The sequence below is a fragment of the Lactuca serriola genome, chromosome 6 (assembly GCF_051521515.1).
Source record: "Lactuca serriola cultivar US96UC23 chromosome 6, Lser_US96UC23_V15, whole genome shotgun sequence".
Classification (NCBI taxonomy): Eukaryota; Viridiplantae; Streptophyta; class Magnoliopsida; order Asterales; family Asteraceae; genus Lactuca; species Lactuca serriola.
Window position 1 is genome coordinate 12261706 of NC_136413.1, and position 23403 is coordinate 12285108.

At 37.5% G+C, this 23403-nt stretch overlaps 1 protein-coding gene across 1 annotated transcript; it reads left to right on the plus strand.

The window, feature by feature from the left end:
* Nucleotides 1–5095: 5095 nt before the first annotated feature.
* Nucleotides 5096–6811, plus strand: LOC145059512 (uncharacterized). Its single transcript, XM_079007356.1, has one exon. It carries the CDS (start codon nt 5096–5098, stop codon nt 6809–6811), a length of 1716 nt encoding a protein of 571 aa, XP_078863482.1.
* Nucleotides 6812–23403: the final 16592 nt, after the last annotated feature.

A 23403-nucleotide genomic window follows, 5' to 3' on the forward strand; every position in this document is an offset into this window, starting at 1 on the left:
ATGCTCTCAGTTTAATGTATGGTATGACTTTCATTTAGATCGCTAAGACTAAAAAGGAATTTATCATAAATTCACTATTTACATCACGCAGTGTCGTGCTGGTTTTGTCGTGAAACTTCGACAAACCATAACTTCTTCGTTATAACCTGAATTTCGGCGTTCTTTATATGTACGGAAACCTTGTGACATATACTACAAGTTAGTTAAGATGATTTTATATAAATAATATTCTAAGAAAAAGTCATTCTCGACACTTATTTTCTCTAAATTGATTAGCTCGGATCTGCATGTGTTACAGTACATTTAGTCAGGTAGGTCGGTTATTGGGCTCACTAAAAACCTTAACTACAATATATATTTCTCTCACTACAACCATTGGCTTGGTTTATTTCCAAACTATTTTAAGTATTCAATTAATTATGTAACATAAAAGTTTGGTTTTCAAGGATATTCAAAGGTTTATTACGAACACGGTTTAAAGTATGGATTTACTTATACAAAAGATAGATTTTGGATTTTAAGGATTCATTACTAACATAGTTTAAAGTATGAATTTACTAATTATACAGAAATACATTTTGGGCTTTTAAAGATTCATTGCAAACATTGTTTTTTTTAACTATCGTTATACATACAAAGATAAACTTTTTGGACTTTTTAAAGGTAATACTGCGATTAGCATACAACCTGTATCACTCACCAACCTTGTGTTGACTTTCAATACTACATGTATTCTCAGGATAGCACTAAAAATATATTCAAGACGGATTAGATTACATGTGACCTTGTTAACTTGTTGTTTTATTATATGCCTATCAGTTAAGGCTATTCATGTATTATTATTATTATTTGTAAAAAACTTTTATTCAAACATCAAGATGGAATGTGAATGCTATTTTCTTATTGTTGTACTTGTGCAATATATTCAATTTGCCTATGATCCATAAACTTAGTTGATAGCCCGGCGTGTTCCGCTGCCTCGGCCGAGGGTGTGACAAATTGGTATTATAGCTAAATTGGCTATAGAGAACTCGTATCCTTGGAAGAGGAATACAACTATAGCAACTAGCTTTTAATAAAAGTATTATTAATATTAATTACAATACTTCTTGGCTACTTATGGTACGGGGAATCTAGTTTGAAATGTCGCTTGGGTTGATGGATTTCAGAATGGCTTAGTTGCTAAAATAGTCATACCCTCTGGTGTTTCCTATCTAGCCTTCATCTGTTGTAACACTAGCCAAAATAAGTCAATAACAATCACATGTGATTATGCTAATCACGTAATGTGATAAATGTACTATGTATTTCATGATAAATTCTAATACAAATATGAACTTTCTTTACGATACAACTCAAAGTATGCGTCCATACGATTCCAAAAATATAGAGAACGTTTGAATCTGACTTCGAATGAAGAAGTTAGGATAAACCGAACACTATAAATTTCTATAATAAGAGGAATTTAAAATAGACTTAGAATTAGCTACTTAAGCCTAAAAGAGAGTTGTAGTACTCGTAAATACCTACGTGTGCATATAGAGAACGTCAAAAACCGAGTTCATATGCAAAAGTTATGGCCTTCTGAAGATTCAGCTTTCAGAAACCCTAAGCTAACTACACTCATGACGTGAGAAAGGGTTTATTCACGCCGTGAGGATTCATTTTGCCACATTTCGGAATCTAGAAGGTGTGACGAGGCTGCGAGGGGATACAATCCAAACTCACGACGTGAACAAGGGTTTATTCACGACGAGAGTAGTCACATGGCCACCTTCCAAAGCTAGGGACGCAAATGGCAAGTCTACGGGGTGATCATGCAAGACTCACGACGTGGGCCTTACGACACTCACGACGTGAGTTTCTAAAAACCTTACTATAAATAGCAGGTCTGACTTTAGGCATTCTTACACCAAAACTTCTTCCCTTTCTCTCCTTTGTTGAGGCCATTCTGCATCCTGAGCCCCGACGATCTCGCACGCTGACCGTATTGCTTAGATAACATAAAATAACGCTACTAGGGTGAGTTTCACGGCCCCACTTTCTAATATTTCGGGGGAAAACGCATGCAAGTTATTATATATATGTTATTATTATGTCTATATGATAGTATATAGTTATGATAACTGGGATATGACTGTTCTAAATATAACATTTTGAATACATACAACTATTATTAACTTATCAGTATGTCAATTTACTAATGTAGATCTTGAGTTATACTTAGGATTCTATATATATGTTGTGTGCGATATAATACCGAAGTTATATTCGAAAGTTATAAATGTTAAGTTATATAGTATGTTGCTATTAATGGTTTTATGTCAAGATAAAACTGGATGTGTTATATGTTGTTATTATTAGTTTTATGTCAAGATAAAACTGGATATGTTATATGTTGTTATTGTTAGTTATATGTCAAGATAAAACTTGGTACTATTATTAATAGTTTTATGTCAAGATAAAACTAGAAACGTTATATGTTGTTATTATTGGTTTTAGGTCAAGATAAAACCTGGTTTTACTTCAAGATATAGCTATTACACTGCCTAAATATTATGAAGTTAGGAGTAATGTTTAAAAGCATAGTCTAGTAACTTAGGGTTTTAGACATGAAGATGCTTTTGTTGTTAGAGGTATAGGAAGCCATCAAAGTCTACATGAGTAATTGTATTCATCAACTAAGCTTGGGGATCTTAGCGGAAATCCTCTGAACTGTAACCATTAATCCCGTGTGAGCGAGGAAGTCGTGTATAATTAGCATACAGGTTGACCACCCCACTTGTGACTATTAGCTACAGTCAACCAAAAGCATGTGATGAACTATCCTTTTATTTGTTATTATTCCGGCGTCGATGAAGCGTACGGTGTTGTTTCTCATGGTAATCATGAGTGTGTTTGTTTCTCATGGTAATTCATGAGTGTGTTCTATCAGAGGTATTATGTCATAGCAGCGGTTACAAGCTCATGGTAGCAAATTGTTACAAACATTATACCTTATCGTATACAAGTATTAATGTTAAGTATAAGTTTTCCCCTACTTATACCTTAAGATTAAGAAATTTTTAGGTATAACACTTAATTGATAAGTATACTATTATACCTAATATACATACTAAACGTTGGAGAGTCAAAATGATACTTTGAAAACTGTACTTTTGAATGTGTGAAAATGTATTATTCAATGGAGTCAAAACCTGTGGACTCACCAACTTTATGTTGGCGTATTTTTAAAATGCATGTGTTTTCAGGAACTTGAAAAGCTGGTATGTAATAAATACTAGGAAAACAATAATGTAACTTTCAATTATCAATAAAGGTATGTATTTTCTTTAGTATTGTTCAATGTATGTTATATAAATGTGATACAAAAAATGACGTTAGACTACCCGGTGTTTCCGCCGACGGCCGGGGTGTGACAGATTGGTATCAGAGCTATTAACTATAGTGAACTAGTACTTTCTTAGGAAAGCATGTCTATAGTTTAGGACTTACTCTATTAGGTTTAGGTATATCCCTTAGCCTATAAATAAAAAGTATTATTAATTATACTACTGAAGGACTACTTACGGAAGCGGTGACAAGGATAGACATGTCGATTTGGGTTGTTGGATTTCAGAACGGCTATATGCTAAAATGATCCTGCCCTTTCGACAGTCCTGGTTGGCCGGAGCCCTATCAAATAGACCTGAAGTAACAAACAATATTAAAATCATGAATATAATAAATAACAATATAGAGTCATATATAAAGACTCAGACCCGCAATGAGAATACTCCTTAATACTTAGAATGTTTTTGATCTCACAGATTTAGATCAAATATTCCAACTAAAGTTTATATGTGCATAGATCCTATCACAACTAGGTGTAGGTGCGCAACTACATTTTATTATGATCAGATCATATGAACTATTTAATTTGGGAGAAATATTTGATAGACTAAACTCTTGGAGATCCAAAATGTATAGGAATCCGACATGGCACATTCACGAGAATGGATAATCATCGAGGATGCAGATGAAGAAGAGGAACTTTCATTCCCTATGATGATAGGCGATACTTACTACCTTGTAAATCCAACCACCTTTCATCCAATACCTTCTGACGATGGAGCACCTTTACCCTCCAACGAATGGGAAGAGAGTGAACCAATGGAAGAAAGCGAATCCATGGAGGAGAAAGAGTCGGTGGCATCATCTCTACCACCACTGAACACTCTTTACCGTAAAGTTCCAGGAGGAGTAAAAATAAAACGCACTGCACGTAAATCTATACCGATATGGCAAATGTTTAAGAAGATTCAGAAGGCAACATCTTCAGGAAGTCATAGAGTTAAAGATGAACCTGCACGGATCGCACAAATAATTGATAAATGGGTGGCGGAAGAAAAATCTGCCAAGATGTATGAGACTGGTCAGTCATCTCGACCACATCTCCCACATTCTTCTGAAGATAACACTTTATCTCAATTGTTTGAGAAAAGTGTGAAAATTGAAGATAAGATGGAAATTATCGAAGGGAGGGCTACTCATCTCTCTGGAAGAGTGCAAAGGCTAGAAGGAAAAAGGACACGAGATCAGGAATCGGTGATGGATGTCCCTCATCATATAAATTTTGCTTATAATGACATGATTACTCACAATGCCAGGTTTGCAGAGTTAGAGCTCTACAATCAAACCTCAAGAAATGAAGAACGCATGGGAAGTCTTGAGCAGAGAACTCAAGCACGTGAAGAGCAAGTGGTTAATGTCACTGACGTGCTGGGTCATCACTTAGGTTTCTGGTAGATAAGCTACTACTAGTGGTTATGTAAATAGAGAAAATCAGACTAGTTAAGGCGAAAAGAGGAAAGTTTATAGCAAGCATGTAGAAAACCTTGCAAATTTTGTAATGTTTATAGAAACTTTTCTCTTATAGACCTAAATAAACTGATGTAACCACTGTTAATAATATGAAGCATATGTTACAATAATCATTATGTTGTCTATTATGTTTAACGCTATGAATAATAACTAGAGTATTTAGTACTCGTGTATTAAATGATTAACAAAACTCATAAAAATCCTTATTATTTATAATAGGAACTAAAACAAAATGCCTAGAAGGAGTAATCGGCTAAACCCTAACCAACCATCAACAACACAACAACAACCACAACCACCACCAGAAATAAGCCCCTCAATAAGTACAATACAACTTGAAGAAATCATAGCTCAAAGAATTACTGCGGCTCTATCTAATGTCACAAGAGACGGAGTTAGAAATGAAGACCATGTAGGGACCACTAGAACATGTACCTACAAATATTTTATGAATTGCAGGCCAAAAATCTTTTATGGAAATGAAGGGGTAGTGAATTTGACAAGGTGGATAGAAAAGACAGAATCTGTCTTTCAAAAAAGCTTTTGTCTAGATGATTGTAAAGTACGATTTGCAGCATGTACTTTCGCTGACGCAACACTTACATGGTGGAATAGCCATGTGAATACAATGGGAATTGATACTGCAAATTCCATGAAATGGGATGAGCTAAAAATGATGCTACTAGACGCGTATTGTCCTAGGGAGGAGATACGTAAAATGGAACAAGAACTGTGGGCCCTAACCATGAAGGGTTCAGAGATAAAAGCTTATACCGCTAGATTTAATGATCTTGCTGTAATGTGTCCAGCACTTGTGACCCCAGAATATAAAAAGATTGAGCGATATATCTGGGGTTTAGCATCGCAAATCAAAGGCATGGTGATCGCATCAAAGCCTATGACTTATGACATCACCAAGAGGATAGCTCATCAACTAACCCTCATAGAGATCCAAGGAACAAAAGTGGTCTCAAAGGCCGAGTCTCCCAAAGCTAGAACAAAAAAGCGCAAGTTTAATAAGAAAAATCCCAAGCAATCATCTGAGAAAAGACAAGAAGTGGCAACCAACTACGCAGCCACAACAACAGTACCTACTCAACCAAAATCTTCATGGTGCAATCAATGCAACCGTCATCATCCAGGTGACTGTTTTTTCTGCATGAAGTGCAAGAAAAAGGGGCATACTGCTAGTTACTGCAGGAGCACAATACCTGCAACAGTCGATCAACAAACCAATAATGGGACAGGCCGTGGTGAAGGAAGAAAATGCTACGAGTGTGGGGAGGTTGGACATATCAACAAAGAATGTCCAGAGTTAAGGCGTCAAGGAGGCGTAGGACGTGGCAGGGCGTTTGTGATTGGAAGCAGAGAGGCTATCCAGGACCCTTTGGTCGTATCTGGTACGTTTCTTATAGATAATTTATATGCTTCTATACTCTTTGACTCTGGATCAGATCGAAGTTTTATAACTCTGACATTTAGAAAATTGTTAATTCATAAGTCTAGCATATTAAAAGAAATCTATGAAGTAGAAATCGCTAACGGTCAAACTGAGAAAACACATGAAATCCTAGAAAACTATCTGTTAACTCTTAATAACTACCTTTTTCATGTCAACCTCATGCCAATGCCTATCGGTAGTTTTGATGTCATAATTGGTATGGAATGGTTATCTTCACACCGCGCCAAAATTTTATGTCATGAGAAAGCCATACGACTACCCTTACCACACGACGAAGCTCTCATTATCTATGGTGATAAGTCTGGGAAAAACCTCAAAGTCATCTCTTGTACCAAGACACATAAATATCTACATAAGAAATGTAGCGCATTCTTAGCCCACATTGTAGATAAGAGAAGAAAGATAAAAGAAATCAAGGACATACCTCAAGTATGTGATTTCCTTGACGTATTTCTTGAAGATCTACCTGGAATACCTCCCTTCTGACAAGTCGAGTTTCGAATCGACTTAATTCCAGGAGCAACACTAGTAGCAAAATCTCCTTATCGGTTGGCTCCATCCGAAATGCAAGAATTATCTAGCCAACTACAAGAATTTCTTGACAAAGGCTTTATCAGACCCAGTTTTTCACCTTGGGGAGCACCAATCTTGTTTGTCAAGATGAAGGACGGATCCTTTCGAATGTGTATTGATAATCGGGAGTTGAACAAGCTAATGGTCAAGAATCATTATCCGCTTCCAAGAATTGATGATTTATTCAATCAATTGCAAGGATCTAGCTACTACTGTGACATCCCCAAAATCTCGGCCAGAAAAGACCGATTTCATTTATGCTTGTTTAAATAATTTCAGAGTAAATCCTTTTGATTTAAAAGTGTTGCGGAATTTGTTCCCAAAACAAAACATGATAAAATAATATTTATCAAAGCATTTCATCAAGAGATGCATTTTCATTATATAATCAAAACTCGGGATGTCATGTTCCGATACAAACCATAAAGCATAAACGATAACATTACAAGTCATTCAACAAATATATACATATACAGACTTGTAAACAAAACAACTCGATGATTCATCCATCTTATCATGCAACATCTGTCGCATGATAAGGTATGATAGGTTCGACCCTATTATCATGCAACATCTGTCGCATCTCATCCCTTTGTTCGGCTAGCATAGCCCGAATCATGGCTTGCACCCCAGCCATTGTTATTGGTTCTGGTGCTGCTGCTACAACAGGTATTTGCTCAATCACTGGCGGTTCATTCCTGTTTTCATCTGCGTTTCCAACGCCACTCCTTGTTCTCACCATTTTTGATCTACACATCGAATAAGGTGAAATTTAGATCTTCATTCACAATAGATATTCAAATCATCCTTATTACTCCGAAACGTTTACATGCTAGTTCTAATACCGTATACATACGCTTAGAATCCTACACACATAAGGTTTCCAGATCCGGTCGGTAACAGACCGTAGATCTGAACAATTAATATCATATATGGCAACATATAACATTTAGCACATAAAAGCATTTTAGGCAACTTTCCTAAAATAAACTAGTGCTCGTGTCTAAAATCCAACATACACTTAACTCAAATTTCCACTTAGCATTCTAAGTTTAACTCTAGAAATCCTACAAATTCCTAGTTCGCTTAAACTAATGCTCTGATACCAACTGTGACATCCCCAAAATCTCGGCCAGAAAAGACCGATTTCATTTATGCTTTTTAAAATAATTTCAGAGTAAATCCTTTTGATTTAAAAGTGTTGCGGAATTTGTTCCCAAAACAAAACATGATAAAATAATATTTATCAAAGCATTTCATCAAGAGATGCATTTTCATTATAGAATCAAAACTCGGGATGTCATGTTCCGATACAGACCATAAAGCATAAATGATAACATTACAAGTCATTCCACAAATATATACATATACAGACATGTAAACAAAACAACTCGATGATTCATCCATCTTACGCCCTTGCGCCACTTCCTGTAATACAAATAAAACTGAGTGGGTCAGGCTTGGGAGCCTGGTGAGCATATAGGGTTTTCAACCCACAATAAATAAATTATATTTAATTTCACCAACCAATCACTATCCCGATTACCCATTCCTGTTATCCTCACTTTACGTCCCTAAAATAACATCTATCTCAAGGGACCTAATCTAGGATTTTCATCGGGACGGACATTACTGCTAAGGGGTTTCCTCAACAATAGATATCCTAAAGGCAACCATGAGGGGGATAGAGTACACCGGTGAACACATCGTTCACAACACCTACATGTTATGAACCTGCTAGCGTTCCACTAGACTGTCTAGAAAGATTATGTGGTCGTTATCCATACTCCACTGAATAACTAGATCAACAACAACAACAACATCGAGGCCTCTCATCTGTTTATTACACACCAACTATCTACCCATGTTCTACCCAACATATTAGTAGATGAAAATATATATTTTCATACATAGTTTAAAACCTGCATATCATTTTCCTTCAATACATATTCCACATAACAGATGAGGCACACCCACATAACACGTATTTCATAGAAAGTAAATCAGATCTATGAGATATAAGAGAATGAATATACATTCACACTTATAACAACAAAATTATACACATAAACAACAATATACTTAATACACTCAAACCATACTTGTATTATTATCGTGTTTATGAAAGGTAGTATACACTCACTTGATCAGAAGACGATCACACAACACTACGGCTTGTAGAATTAGTATTCTTTGGTAGATCTGGAAGATCTCCACAAAAATCGAACTTCTCGCGGGCAGAGCTTCGGCTCGGGAACCGCCCTTCTCGGGATCTTCGGGATCTCGGGACTTGCTTCGGGGCTCGAGAATATTACCGGGGCTTCGGGGTACTTCTGGCACGCAAATCGATGCAAAACGGGAGAGAGAAGAGAGAAAAATAGCAAAGGAGTCGGCTGCCCTCGCATCCTATTTATAGGAGGCTGGAGCCTCGGAGTACGCGGGGCGTACTGCCTCAGAATCGTCATTGATTACGTATCTGAAGAACTTGAGTGCGAGGCGTGTCATGCTTCGCTGTACGCGGGGCGTACACGAGTACGTTGGGCGTACTTCGGATGAGTCTGATGACTCCTCTTTGGATAATGCTGGATTTAATAATTAAATTTAATTATTAATTATTTAATAAACTTCGAAAATTCATATCTTCTTCATACGAACTCCGTTTTCGACGTTCTTTATATCCACGTGTAGGTGAGACTACGCTCTACAACTTTCGTTTAGACTCCGTCGGCTAATTTTGACTTTATTTTTATTATTTATTTTTAATAGGTCGGGACAGAAAAACTTCGTTATAAATTCATAACTTCTTTGTTTGACGTCCGTTCTCGCCTAACTTTTTATCGCTTCGATACCAACAACGAGACCTTCGATCCTCGTTTAGATTGTTTCGGCTAAAAACCGCTCGATCTCAGATCGAGTATTTCAGGCTGCATACCGCTAAGTCGAAACTTCGATAAATCATAACTTCCTCATACGAAGTCAGATTTGGGCGTTCTATATATATTCGGAAACCTCTTTTCAACTACTACAACATTATCCAAAGATATTAAGTTTATTTTATACTTAAATTTTGACGCTTATTTTTATTCTTAATTAATCAAACCACATAATTAAGCAATTAAGCACAAAACACATAATACTCAAATAATACACTCTTAATATTTCAAAATGGGTTACAAAGGTTAACCTAGACTATTATATCAACATTAATGACAGGCCCAGAAACACAGGCGTTACAACTACTCAAAGATAGATCTTAGATCAGGATACCATCAACTCAGAGTACAAGAAGACTAGATTCCAAAAACAGCATTTAGAACTCGTTATGGTCATTATGAGTTCTTAGTTATGTCTTTTGGACTAACCAATGCCCCAACAGTGTTTATGGATCTCATGAATCGTGTTTGCAAACCATACTTGGATAAATTTGTGATTGTATTTATCGATGATATATTGATATATTCACGAACCAAGGAAGAACATGGTCAACACTTGCAAATAATCTTGGAACTACTAAGAAAAGAAAAGTTGTACACTAAATTCTCCAAATGTGAGTTTTGGATTAGAGAAGTACAATTTTTAGGTCATGTAGTTAGCAACGAAGGGATTCATGTTGACCCATCCAAAGTTGAAGCAATTAGGAATTGGGAAGCACCAAAGACGCCAACCGAGGTGCGTCAATTCCTAGGACTTGTTGGCTATTACCGAAGATTCATAGAGAATTTCTCCAAAATAGCCAAGCCGCTTACAACACTAACCTACAAAAATACGAAGTTCAATTGGGAAGACAAACAAGAAGTTTCTTTTCAGAAACTAAAGAAAATGTTGTGTAGTGAACCAATCCTAACCCTTCCAGAGGGGATAAAAGATTTCGTTGTATACTGCGACGCATCAAATCAAGGATTGGGATGTGTGTTGATGCAAAGAGGAAAGGTTATCGCCTACGCATCACAATAACTTAAGGTGCATGAGAATAATTACACTACCCATGATCTTGAATTGGCAGCTGTAGTTTTTTCACTAAAAGTCTGGAGACATTACCTATATGGTACTAAGTGTACTATTTTTACCGACCACAAGAGTCTCCAGCACATCTTCGACGAAAAAGATCTTAATATGAGACAACGAAGATGGGTCGAATTGTTGAATGATTACGAATGTGAGATTCGTTATCATCCTGGAAAGGCAAACGTGGTAGCAGATGCCTTGAGCCGGAAAGAATATATTAAACCCCGTCGGGTACGAGCATTAACCATAACTATCCATTCTTACCTTGCTGCACAAATTAGAGAAGCTCAACTTGAGGCTCTAAAAGAAGATAACATCAAGAACGAAGCCTTGCGAGGAATGGAAAAGCAACTTATACAAAAAGATGACGGAATGCGACACTTTATGAACCAAATTTGGACACCTAAGTTCGGTGGAGTCAGGGACTTGGTCTTAGAAGAAGCCCACAAGTCCAGATATTCCGTGCATCCGGGGTCTAACAAAATGGACTTAGACATAAAAGTACATTATTGGTGACCAAACATGAATGCAAAAATTGCTACTTATGTGAGCAAATGTTTGACTTGTTCTAGAGTGAAGGCAGAACATCAAAAGCCTTCAGGTTTACTTTAACAACCGGATATACCTGAATGGAAATGGGAGCAGATATCAATGGACTTCATCACTAAGTTACCTAAAACTCCTAGTGGGTTCGACACTATTTGGGTAATAGTCGATAGATTAACTAAGTCTACCCATTTCTTACCAATTAAGGAGAACGACAAGATGGAGAAGCTGCCTAGAGTTTTTCTTAAGGAAATTGTTAGATTTCATGGAGTTCCAAGTTCTATTATTTCTGATTGTGATAGTAGATTCACTTCACGATTTTGGCAATCTCTACAAAATTCCTTAGGAACACGTCTAGACATGAGTATAACTTACCATCCACATACTGATGGTCAGAGTGAGAGAACCATTCAGACTTTAGAAGATATGCTCCGAGCCTATGTAATAGACTTTGAAAATGTGTGGGATACTCATTTACCGTTAATTGAGTTTTCCTACAAAAATAGTCAACACACCAACATCAAGGCTGCACCGTTTGAGGCTCTTTAAGGACTAAAATGTCCTTCCCCAGTATGTTGGGCAGAAGTTGGAGATATGCAGATGGCCAAAGAACGTACAAGCGATACCTTACGTACTGGACCCGAAATAATCAACGAGACAACTGAAAAGATCGTGCAAAGTAAGGATCGATTAAAGGCTGCACGTGATCATCAAAAGAGTTATGATGACGTAAGACGTAAGCCTTTAGAATTCCAAGTTGGAGACAAAGTAATGTTGAAAGTCTCTCCTTGGAAAGGTGCAATTCGATTCGGGAAACGAGGCAAACTAAACCCACCATATATAGGACCTTTTGAAATTCTGGCAAGAATTAGTTCTGTCGCATACCAACTCAAGTTGCTTCAAGAGCTAAGTAATGTACACAATGTTTTTCACGTATCAAATCTCAAAATATGCCTATCCGATGACACTCTTGTTGTACCTCTCGACGAAATACAAGTCAATAAGAAACTCAACTTTGTAGAAGAACCTGTTGAGATTATGGATCGAGAAGTTAAACGATTAAAGCAAAGTCGTATTCCCATAGTGAAAGTTCGATGGAACTCTTTGCGAGGACCTGAATTTACTTGGGAACGCGAAGATCAGATGAAAGAAAAATACCCCCAACTATTTGACAAAACCTTACCCACAAGATAAATTTCGGGACGAAATTGTTCTAACGGCAGGAGAATTCAACACTAGCCAAAATAAGTCAATAACAATCACATCTGATTATGCTAATCATGTAATGTGATAAAGTACTATGTATTTCATGATAAATTCTAATACAAATATGAACTTTATTTTTGATACAACTCAAAGTATACATCCATACGATTCCAAAAGTATAGAGAACGTTTGAATCTTACTTCGCATGAAGAAGTTATGATAAACCGAACACTATAAATCTCTATAATAAGAAGAATTTAAAATAGACTTAGAATTAGCTACTTAAGTCTAAAAGAGAGTTGTAGTACTCGTGAATACCTACGTGTGCATATAAAGAACGTCAAAAACGGAGTTCATATGCAAAAGTTATGGCCTTCCGAATATTCAGTGTTCAGAAACCCTAAGCCAACTAAACTCACGACGTGAACAAGGGTTTATTCACGATGTGAGGAGACATTTTGCCACATTTCGGAATCTAAAAGGTGTGACGAGGCTGCAAGGGGATAAAATCCAAACTCACGACATGAACAAGGGTTTATTCACGACGTGAGTAGTCACATGGCTACCTTCCGAAGCTAGGGATGCAAATGGCAAGTCTACGGGGGTGATCATGCAAGACTCATGACGTGAGCCTTATGACACTCACGACATGCGTTTCTAAAAACCTTACTATAAATATCAAGTCCAACTTCATCCATTCTTACACCAAAACTTCTTCCCTTTCTCTCCTTTGCTGAGGCCATTTTGCATCCCGAGCCCCGACGATCTCGCATGCTGACCGTATTGCTTAGATAACCTAAAATCACGCTACTAGGGTGAGTTTCACGGCCCCACTTTCTAATATTTCAGGGGAAAATGCATGCTAGTTATTTTATATATATATATATATATATATATATATATATATATATATGTTGTTATTATGTCTATATGATACTATATATTTATGATAACCGGGATATGATTGATCTAAATCTAACATTTTGAATACATACAACTATTATTAACTTATCAGTATGTCAATTTACTAATGTAGATCTTTAGTTATACTTAGGATTCTATATATATGTTGTGTGCAATATAATACCGAAGTTATATTCAAAAGTTCTAAATGTTAAGTTATATAGTATGTTGCTGTTAATAGTTTTATGTCAAGATAAAACTGGATGTGTTATATGTTGTTATTATTAGTTTTATGTCAAGATAAAACTGGATATGTTATATGTTATTATTGTTAGTTTTATGTCAAGATAAAACTTGGTATTGTTATTAATAGTTTTATGTCAAGATAAAATCCAAACTCACGACATGAACAAGGGTTTATTCATGACGTGAGTAGTCACATGGCCAGCTTCCGAAGCTAGGGACGCAAATGGCAAGTCTACGGGGGTGATCATGCAAGACTCACGACGTGAGCCTTATGACACTCACGACATGGGTTTCTAAAAACCTTACTATAAATATCAAGTCCAACTTCATCCATTCTTACACCAAAACTTCTTCCCTTTCTCTCCTTTGCTGAGGCCATTCTGCATCCCGAGCCCCGACGATCTCGCACGCTGACCGTATTGCTTAGATAACCTAAAATCACGCTACTAGGGTGAGTTTCACGGCCCCACTTTCTAATATTTCAGGGGAAAATGCATGCTAGTTATTATATATATATATATATATATATATATATATGTTGTTATTATGTCTATATGATACTATATATTTATGATAACCGGGATATGATTGATCTAAATATAACATTTTGAATACATACAACTATTATTAACTTATCAGTATGTCAATTTACTAATGTAGATCTTTAGTTATACTTAGGATTCTATATATATATGTTGTGTGCGATATAATACCGAAGTTATATTCGAAAGTTCTAAATGTTAAGTTATATAGTATGTTGCTGTTATAATTTTATGTCAAGATAAAACTGGATGTGTTATATGTTGTTATTATTAGCTTTATGTCAAGATAAAAATGGATATGTTATATGTTATTATTGCTAGTTTTATGTCAAGATGAAACTTGGTATTGTTATTAATAGTTTTATGTCAAGATAAAACTAGAAACGTTATATGTTGTTATTACTGGTTTTAGGTCAAGATAAAACCTGGTTTTACTTCAAGATATATAGCTGTTATATTGCCTAAATATTATGAAGTTAGGAGTAATGTTTAAAAGCATAGTCTAGTAACTTAGGGTTTTAGACAACAAGATGCTTTTGTTTTTAGAGCTATAGGAATCCGTCAAAGTTTACATGAGTAATTGTATTCATCAACTAAGATTGGGGATCTTAGCGGAAATCCTCTGAACTGTAACCGTTAATCCCGTGTGAGCGAGGAAGTCGTGTATAATTAGTATACGGGTTGACCACCCCACTTTTGATTGTTAGCTATAGTCAACCAAAAGCAAGTGATGAACTATCCTTTTATTTGTTATTATTCCGGCATCGATGAAGCGTACGGTGTTGTTTCTCATGGTAATCATGAGTGTGTTTGTTTCTCATGGTAAATCATGAGTGTGTTCTATCAGAGGTATTATGTCATAGTAGCGGTTATAGGCTTATGGTAGCAAATTGTTAGAAACATTATACCTTGTCGTATACAAGTATTAATGTTAAGTATAACTTTTCCCCTACTTATACCTTAAGATTAAGAAATTTTTAGGTATAACACTTAATTGATAAGTATACTATTATACCTAATATACATACTAAATGTTGGAGAGTCAAAATAATACTTTCAAAGCTATACTTTTGAATGTGTGAAAATGTATTATTTTATGGAGTCAAAACCTGTGGACTCACCAACTTTATGTTGACGAAATGCATGTGTTTTCAGGAACTTGAAAAGCTGGTATGTATTCGAACAAGAGAAGTTTTACTATTATCTTTCTGTTTATTAAGAAATATGCCATAGTCGGATATTATGTAATAAATACTAGGAAAACAATAATGGAACTTTCAATCATCAATAAAGGTATGTATTTTCTTTAGTATTGTTCAATGTATGTTTTATAACTGTGATACGAAAAATGACGTTACACTACCCTGTGTTTCCGCCGACGGCCGGGGTGTGACATATGTGCTTGATTGTATTGAAGTACAAAACAAAATTTAATAATACCTCAAACACCACCAACAATAATATATAATAGTTATATATACTCTGACCTGCAATGAGAACACTTAATAAAATTCTAACATGCCTCTAACTAAAACTACCAACTCAACCCTTTAGGTCAAACACCTCAATTAAGGTTAGTACCATACATAAGTCATACCATAAATAAATATGGAACGTACGCCTATGTTATTTATGGTTGGGCCAGTGAACAACCAACCTTGAGCAAGGAGTTTGATTGACTACAATGGTTGAAAGCTTTAGAGGTTGAAGGTTGTTCCCAAGATTCGTTGCAGAAACCTAGTACTTTAGAAACCTTATATCAACCCCAGAACAATATATAAATTTTTAAAATACTTAAAAATCGGGGATAATGTTCGGATTTTACAAGTGTTACTAAACCCAAAGAAGAACAAAGAACCAATGGCTCCGCTATCATCGTAGCAGAGAAACCCATAGTTCTCCATCAATCATTTCGTAGACTCCAAACTTCTCTTTCTACCATTTGAAATCAATAGGATTTCAATTCTCTCTCCATAATTTGGAAATCTATAGGATTTATAGAATCGATTACTCTATAATTCGAAAATCTGTAGGATTTCTAGAATCAATCACTCTCTATAATTTGGAACCTAACCATGAAAGGAATGAAGGTGACTACTTATACCTCCCGATTTAACGACCTCGCAAACGTTTACCCAGGAATGGTGAACCCAAAATAAAAAAAATACTGCAAGGTACATTTGGGGATTAGCTTCACCAGTTTAAGGTCTGATTATTTCATCTAGACCCACTACCTTTGATAGTGTTAAGCAATTGGCAAATCGATTGACTAAATGGTGTATTCATCAGGGTACCATGACCCCACAAACTGAAAAGAAATAGGATAGGAGTACAAAAAGGGAGTTCCATGGCAAGTCAAAAGAGGAACTTCTAGCATCGCAAAACCAGTACGGAACCCTTGGTTGTGTACACCATAATCATAAACACTCCCACTCAATCAAAGCCCTACCCTAGAACTTTACCCCTATACCAAGTGCAACTTCCTCTATGTCGGAAATTGCATGGTCTGCAAAATCTATAACTTACGAGGTCACATCCATAAGTTTTACAGAAAGGCCCTAAATAACCTCGTCTTTACGTCAACCTAATACCTATGACCATTGTAAGTTTCAATGTAATCATCAGAATGGATTGGTTATTAGTTCATCAAAAATAGATTTTATGTCAAAAAAAAGTCATCTGAATACGTTTACCCAACAATGAAGTTCTCGTGATTTACGAGACATATCAAGAAAGATTCTAAGAGTCATCTCTTGCATGAAGGCGAGAAAGTGTTTACAGAAAAGATGCTTCACTTTCTTGGCCCACGTTATGGATATGCAAGACAAGGGTAAGGAAATAAAAGACATATTGTAAGTGTGCGACTACCCAGATGTATTTCCATAAGATCTGCCTGGAATACCTCCAGTTAGACAGGTCAAATTCCGAATTGAGCTAATCTTGGGTGCAACACCAGTGGCAAGATCTCCTTATTGTATGGCTCGATTGGAAATGCAAGAACTGCACAGTCAAGTTCAATAACTTCTTGACAAAGGCTTCACCTGGAAAAGCTTCTCTCCATGAGGAGCTCCTGTGTTGTTGTGAAAAAGAAGAATGGATCGTTCAGGATATGCAATGACTATCGAGATTTGAAAAAACTCGCCATCAAGAACCGATATCCACTCCAGAGGATCAGTGACCTATTTGACCAGCTACAAGGACCCCATTAATACTCAAAGATCGATGTTAGATTTAGCTACCATCAACTTAGAGTGCAAGAAGTAGACATTCTGTGACAACCCTATATTTTCCAAAAGCATTGTAACACTCGAAAGCTAAGTACAACGAAAGTTAACCTCGAAAATAAAGTGTTCAAGTATCTAAGTTGGGATGCATCAAATATTAGATATCATGTCAAGGTTTCCAAAAAAATAAAGAACGCTCAAAACCGGGTTATATTGAAGAAATTATAACCACTCGTATATTTACGACACGATGTTAAAACATTTTTTTTTGACGTAAAAAGTAGAATGTCAATAAAATGCATTTTATCCTTAAGTATCTAAACCAAAGTCGTAGATCTCGTTGAAAGGTGAGTGTACATAGAAAGATCGCCCAAATTGGACCTCATATGAAGAAGTTACGAATTTTCAAAGTTTCGTAACAGTAGTAGAGGGCTAAAAACTCGGATTGAAGATCGAGTGTTATTTAGCTATCGCCACCTAAACGGAAGTTGAAGATCTCCTCAGTAGTAATAAAACGATAAAAAGACAAACGAAAACCGACGTCGAATAAAGAACCTATGAATTTTTAACGAACTTTAGAAGGCCCGGCCTATTAAAATTTTATCATTAAAAATAAAGTCAAAACTAGCTGACGGAGTCTAAATGAAAGTTGTAGAGCATAATCTCACCTACGCGTGGATATAAAGAACACGAAAAACGGAGCTCGTACACGAAAGTTACGGAATTTAGAAGTCGGAAGCCAGGATTACGCCCCGCGTAATATGGGAGTACGCCCCGCGTACTTGACCCAGAGTCGAGTCCCATCGGCCCACCCAAGCTACGCTTAGCCAGACGAGTCCCATCGGCCCGCCCAAGCTACGATTAGCTAGACCCGAGTCGTAAGCCATGACGCCATTTTACGCCCCGCGTACTCCGGAAGTACGCGCCGCGTACGAGGGTTTCCAGCCCTATAAATAGAAGGCATAAGCTCGAGTTTTTGCACACCATTCACCATTCCTCAGTCCTTCTCCCACACCTCTAAGCTCCAGAGACCTTTCCTTCACCTCGGTTTCCGCACTCGAAGCCCCGACGAAAGATTTACGCCGTAGAGATCCCCGAAGAGCCGACGACGCAACCATCCGCGGTCGAAGTTCTGCTCAACCCTAGCCTCTCTCTTCAAACTTAACGGGTGAGTTCATACCCCTACTTTTCAATTCTTTTCACGTTTTAGGGGGGGAATACAAGTACATTACAAATCAAAGTATCATTTTTATAATATCGTTCTTATAGAGTTTTGATATAAAAATAACTTTATGTTTAAAGGGATATTATATCACCAAGTTGTTATTACCAAATAGGAACATACTTTTGAAAAACTAAAATGAGTGTAGTATTCAAGTGATTCATACATTTTACATATACATCTCGACAAATGAAATGCTTTCAAAAGAAGTACAGCCTTTATTATCATAAATCTGTTTATACCAAGTAATGTGAGACAGCTTCACGTACGTTCGAGTATGCATTATTAAGTCATGTATTATATACCATAATCCCTTGTAGAGGGAGCGTGATACTTGTGTATAGATCTATACGGGATTGACAATCCCGCACCTAAACTGTTAGCTACAGTTAGACCGGCAGGTCTGGGGTGACAAATGTCATAACACTACAACACCTGAAGAATGTTGTTACAGGCCATCAGTGTCAATAGTATGGTTATAAAACTCACATAAAAGTATAAAAACAAGTTTGATTTATGAGATTCATATATGCATTTCAGTTTTCCATTTTATCGTTAATACAAATCTTATCACTATTATTCAAGTATGGAAAACACAAACGCACTCCAACACGGGAAACTTTTCAAATCATTTATAGAAAATATTGGATTTTCTGAAAACCTCGTTCATCGATTTACTATCAAAAAGGATATACTTTTCAATGCAAAACACTTATGAACTCACCAACTTAATTGTTGACACTTTTCGAAACCACTTGTATTTCTCAGGGAATCAGTAATACAGGTAACCACCAGCTTTTGGAGAAAGGAACACTAAGGATGTTTTATTATTGAACATTTATCACCTCATTGTAATATTCTTTTGCTAATATGTATAACGCAACAATATACGTTTTCATTATATATGTGATGGTTGTGTTACTTTCTTTACAATATTCAATGGTTGTGATACTACGTGAAGTCATCCACCCCCGAATGTTTCCGCCATTCTGGTTTGGGGGTGTGACAGATTGGTATCAGAGCATTGTTTATAGTGAACTAAGTATATCGAACCACATACGATATACAAACTATAAATGCAAAGGGGACCAAAAACCCTCTGATGAAACATTTTCATGAACAAAATACTTTCTTTTAAAGATATACATTTTTACAAAGCATGCATTAATATCGAATCATAACAAGTTTTATTAACAAATATTAAGGCAAGTTACGACACTACGATTGAGCCCCGGGGTATGTAATCAGGTCAAGAATAAATATAGCCTGATCAACTATATTTATCCTGGATTTGACCAACGTACGTCGAGGAATGGTCGTAGTGGACAACAAGCCAAGAACTTACCAAATACAAATTATTTTAGTTTCGCCAAAATGAAATATTATAGGAGTATTATTAAAAAAAATAGTTGTGCAAATTAAAGTTAAAAATAGTAAGTCGTTAAATAGAATTTTCTTTTCTTATAAAAGTTCTCATACATCTATCCTAGTACAGACAAATGGCCGGATTCCATTTACCAGGAGATCCCTACTTCCCAAACCAAAGCAACGGCGGTTGGATAGAAGAAGACCCGGAGGAAGACCCAGAGGAAATCGAAGAAGAGGTCGAGGAAGAACACGAAGGGGTTATCGAGGGAGAATTCGAAGTCGAAGTCGGAGAGGAATTCGAAGTCGACGAAGAGATCGAGGAGATTTCTAGCGGGACAGACTCCAAGCCAGAAGTGTACGACCCTCCCATCCCTCATCCTCCCGAAATCAGACCATATCAACCAGGACCCATTCCCATGTGGGGAAGTCACCTCTACTACTGGAGCCGCCAGCAAGGTGTACGCCCTCCTTTCGGCATGTGCCGAGATTTTTACAATGTCAGTGGGGGAAGCTCAGCTGATCGAGCACTTCCTGTTATTGTGAACGCTATAGCTACCCAGAACTACGAGACGGACAGGCAAGAAACCAGAGTTCGCGAGGTCAATGCCACTACCCAAGGTAACGCCGCTGACATCCGCCGTTTGGAAGGACTGCATGAGAATACCCAAATCTACACAGGAACACTTCAGAACCAAATGATAACGGCTCTGGCAGAACTAAGAGAGATGAAGGAACAACAAGCAGATCTCGAGAGGCGACTGATGGGAGTCAAATGGTCGGATGCCGAATCTAGCTCCAAACGTCGCAAGTAGAGCTTGTTCGATGCCCAACAATTTTGTTATAGATTAGGATTTCGGATAAAAGTTTTTCCCTTATTTCCTTTTTGTATCTACAATCGGAGATCTCTAGGAGGATCAAATTTTCCCGAACAAGATATGCAATGTAACACACCTCAGGTGTGACCTATATGTATAAATATGAAGTATTTCTTATTATATACCTCTCACAAATTACAAGATACAACTAACACACGATTGTCAAAACATTAGAAAATTATAGTATTCATTCTTATTTTTCTGTACCAGAACATGCCTCCTCGTAGATCAAAACGCAGAAACTCAACTTCAACACCACCTCCACCACCTCCTTCAATTATGGACACCGTTATGTTCCAGACTGCTGTAACCGCTGCTGTAACTGCAGCAATGGCACAAATGAGCAACAACGGATCGGGGGGAGGAACAAACAGTTTTACAAATGGCCAAGGTCAAAGCCGTTCAGGGGTATGCACTTACAAAGACTTCACCAACGGAAAACCTATTCCCTTTTACGGGACTGGGGGAGTATTGGCTCTATCTCAATGGATAGAGAAAACAGAAGCTATATTCGAAATCTGTGCATGTCCTGAAGAAAGCAAAGTAAAGTTCGTCGCCTTTACTTTCTCTGAACGCGCCCTGACATGGTGGAATGGCCACGTCCAGACACTAACCCTAGTGGTGGCAAACTCCATGGGTTGGGAAAACCTGAAAAGAATGCTCCTTCGAGAATACTGCCCAAGAGGCGAGATTCAGAAGCTTGAACAGGAACTATGGAACCTCTCGATGGTAGGTTCGGATATAGCAGGTTACACCAACAGGTTCAGTGACTTAATAACACTTTGCCCAGGAATGTTAACCCTGGAGAGCCAAAAGGTCGAGAGATACATCTGGGGACTATCACCCCAACTTCGAGGAAGTGTATTAGCCTCCAAACCCTTGACTTTCGCCAGCGCCAAGGAACTAGCGCAATCTCTTGTTGATCATGGTGTCTGTCAAGGAGTCGTGGCGATTATGACTAAACCAACCAAAGGGAACAGCAACAATGAAATCAATGCCAACAACAACAACAAGAAGAAATTTTGGAACAAAATGAAGGGGCAAACTTCGCAAGAACCTTCAAGGAAGCAAATGGTTGCGGTTCATGCTGCTACTACCCCCACCACAACTCCTGCTACCTCTGCACCAACAAAACCATATGCGGGGAATCTGCCCAAGTGCAGCAAGTGCAACTACCATCACCATGGTATTTGTCGCGAGATGCACTGCAAGAACTGTGACAGGAAAGGGCACACAGCCCGTTTCTGTAAAGCACCGACACGACCAATCACTCAAGTTTCTGGCACTGGAGTAAGCCGGGCGTGTTATGGGTGCGGAGAGACTGGACACTTCAGGAGGGATTTTCCCAAGGAAAGGAATATTGGCGGTGTAGGGAGAGTGTTGGCAGTAGGACATAATGAAGCAATAGCAGACCCGACGGTGGTTACGGGTACGTTCCTACTCAACAACACTTATGCATGCATACTTTTTGACTGCGGTGCGGAGAGAAGTTTTGTGAGTCATAAATTCAAACACCTACTTAATCAAAGACCCCAACCACTCAATAAAATATTCACTGTAGAAATGGCAAACGGTAAAACAGAACACACAAACGATTTGTACGTAGGGTGCACACTAAATTTAAACAAGCGTTTGTTTCGAGTCGATCTTATGCCCATTTCCATAAGATGTTTCGATGTAATCATCGGTATGGATTGGTTGAGCCTTCACCATGCCGATATACTTTGTCACGAAAGGGCTGTTCGCCTAAATCTGCCAAACAGCGAAACTCTTGTCATTTATGGTGACAAACCTAGTTCAAGTTTACAAATCATTTCCTGTATTAAAGCACAAAAATATCTTCGTAAGGAATATCATGCCTTTCTAGCCCACGTAGTAGACAAGAAACAAGAATCGAAAAACATTAAAGACATTCTGGAAGTCTGCAATTTCCCAGACATCTTCCCAGAAGATCTTCCAGGAATCCCACTGGAACGTCAAGTCGAGTTCAGAATCGACCTAATCCCCGGAGCTACCCCTGTAGCAAAGTCACCTTACCGTCTAGCCCCAGCCGAGATGCAGGAACTATCCAGTCAATTAAACGAGCTGCTGAGCAAGGGATTCATCAGACCGAGCTTCTCACCATGGGGAGCGCCAGTTCTATTCGTGAAAAAGAAGGACGGATCCTTTCGCATGTGCATCGATTATCGGGAACTAAACAAACTCACGATCAAGAACCGATATCCCTTACCGCGCATAGACGATCTATTCGACCAACTGCAGGGAGCAAGCTACTTCTCAAAGATCGATCTAAGGTCTGGTTATCACCAACTGCGAGTACTGGAAGGAGACATCCCCAAAATGGCTTTCCGAACACGTTATGGTCACT

Coding starts and splice junctions, on each gene's coding strand:
- LOC145059512 (XM_079007356.1), top strand. CDS start 5,096: ATGCCTAGAAGGAGTAATCGGCTAAACCCTAACCAACCATCAACAACA.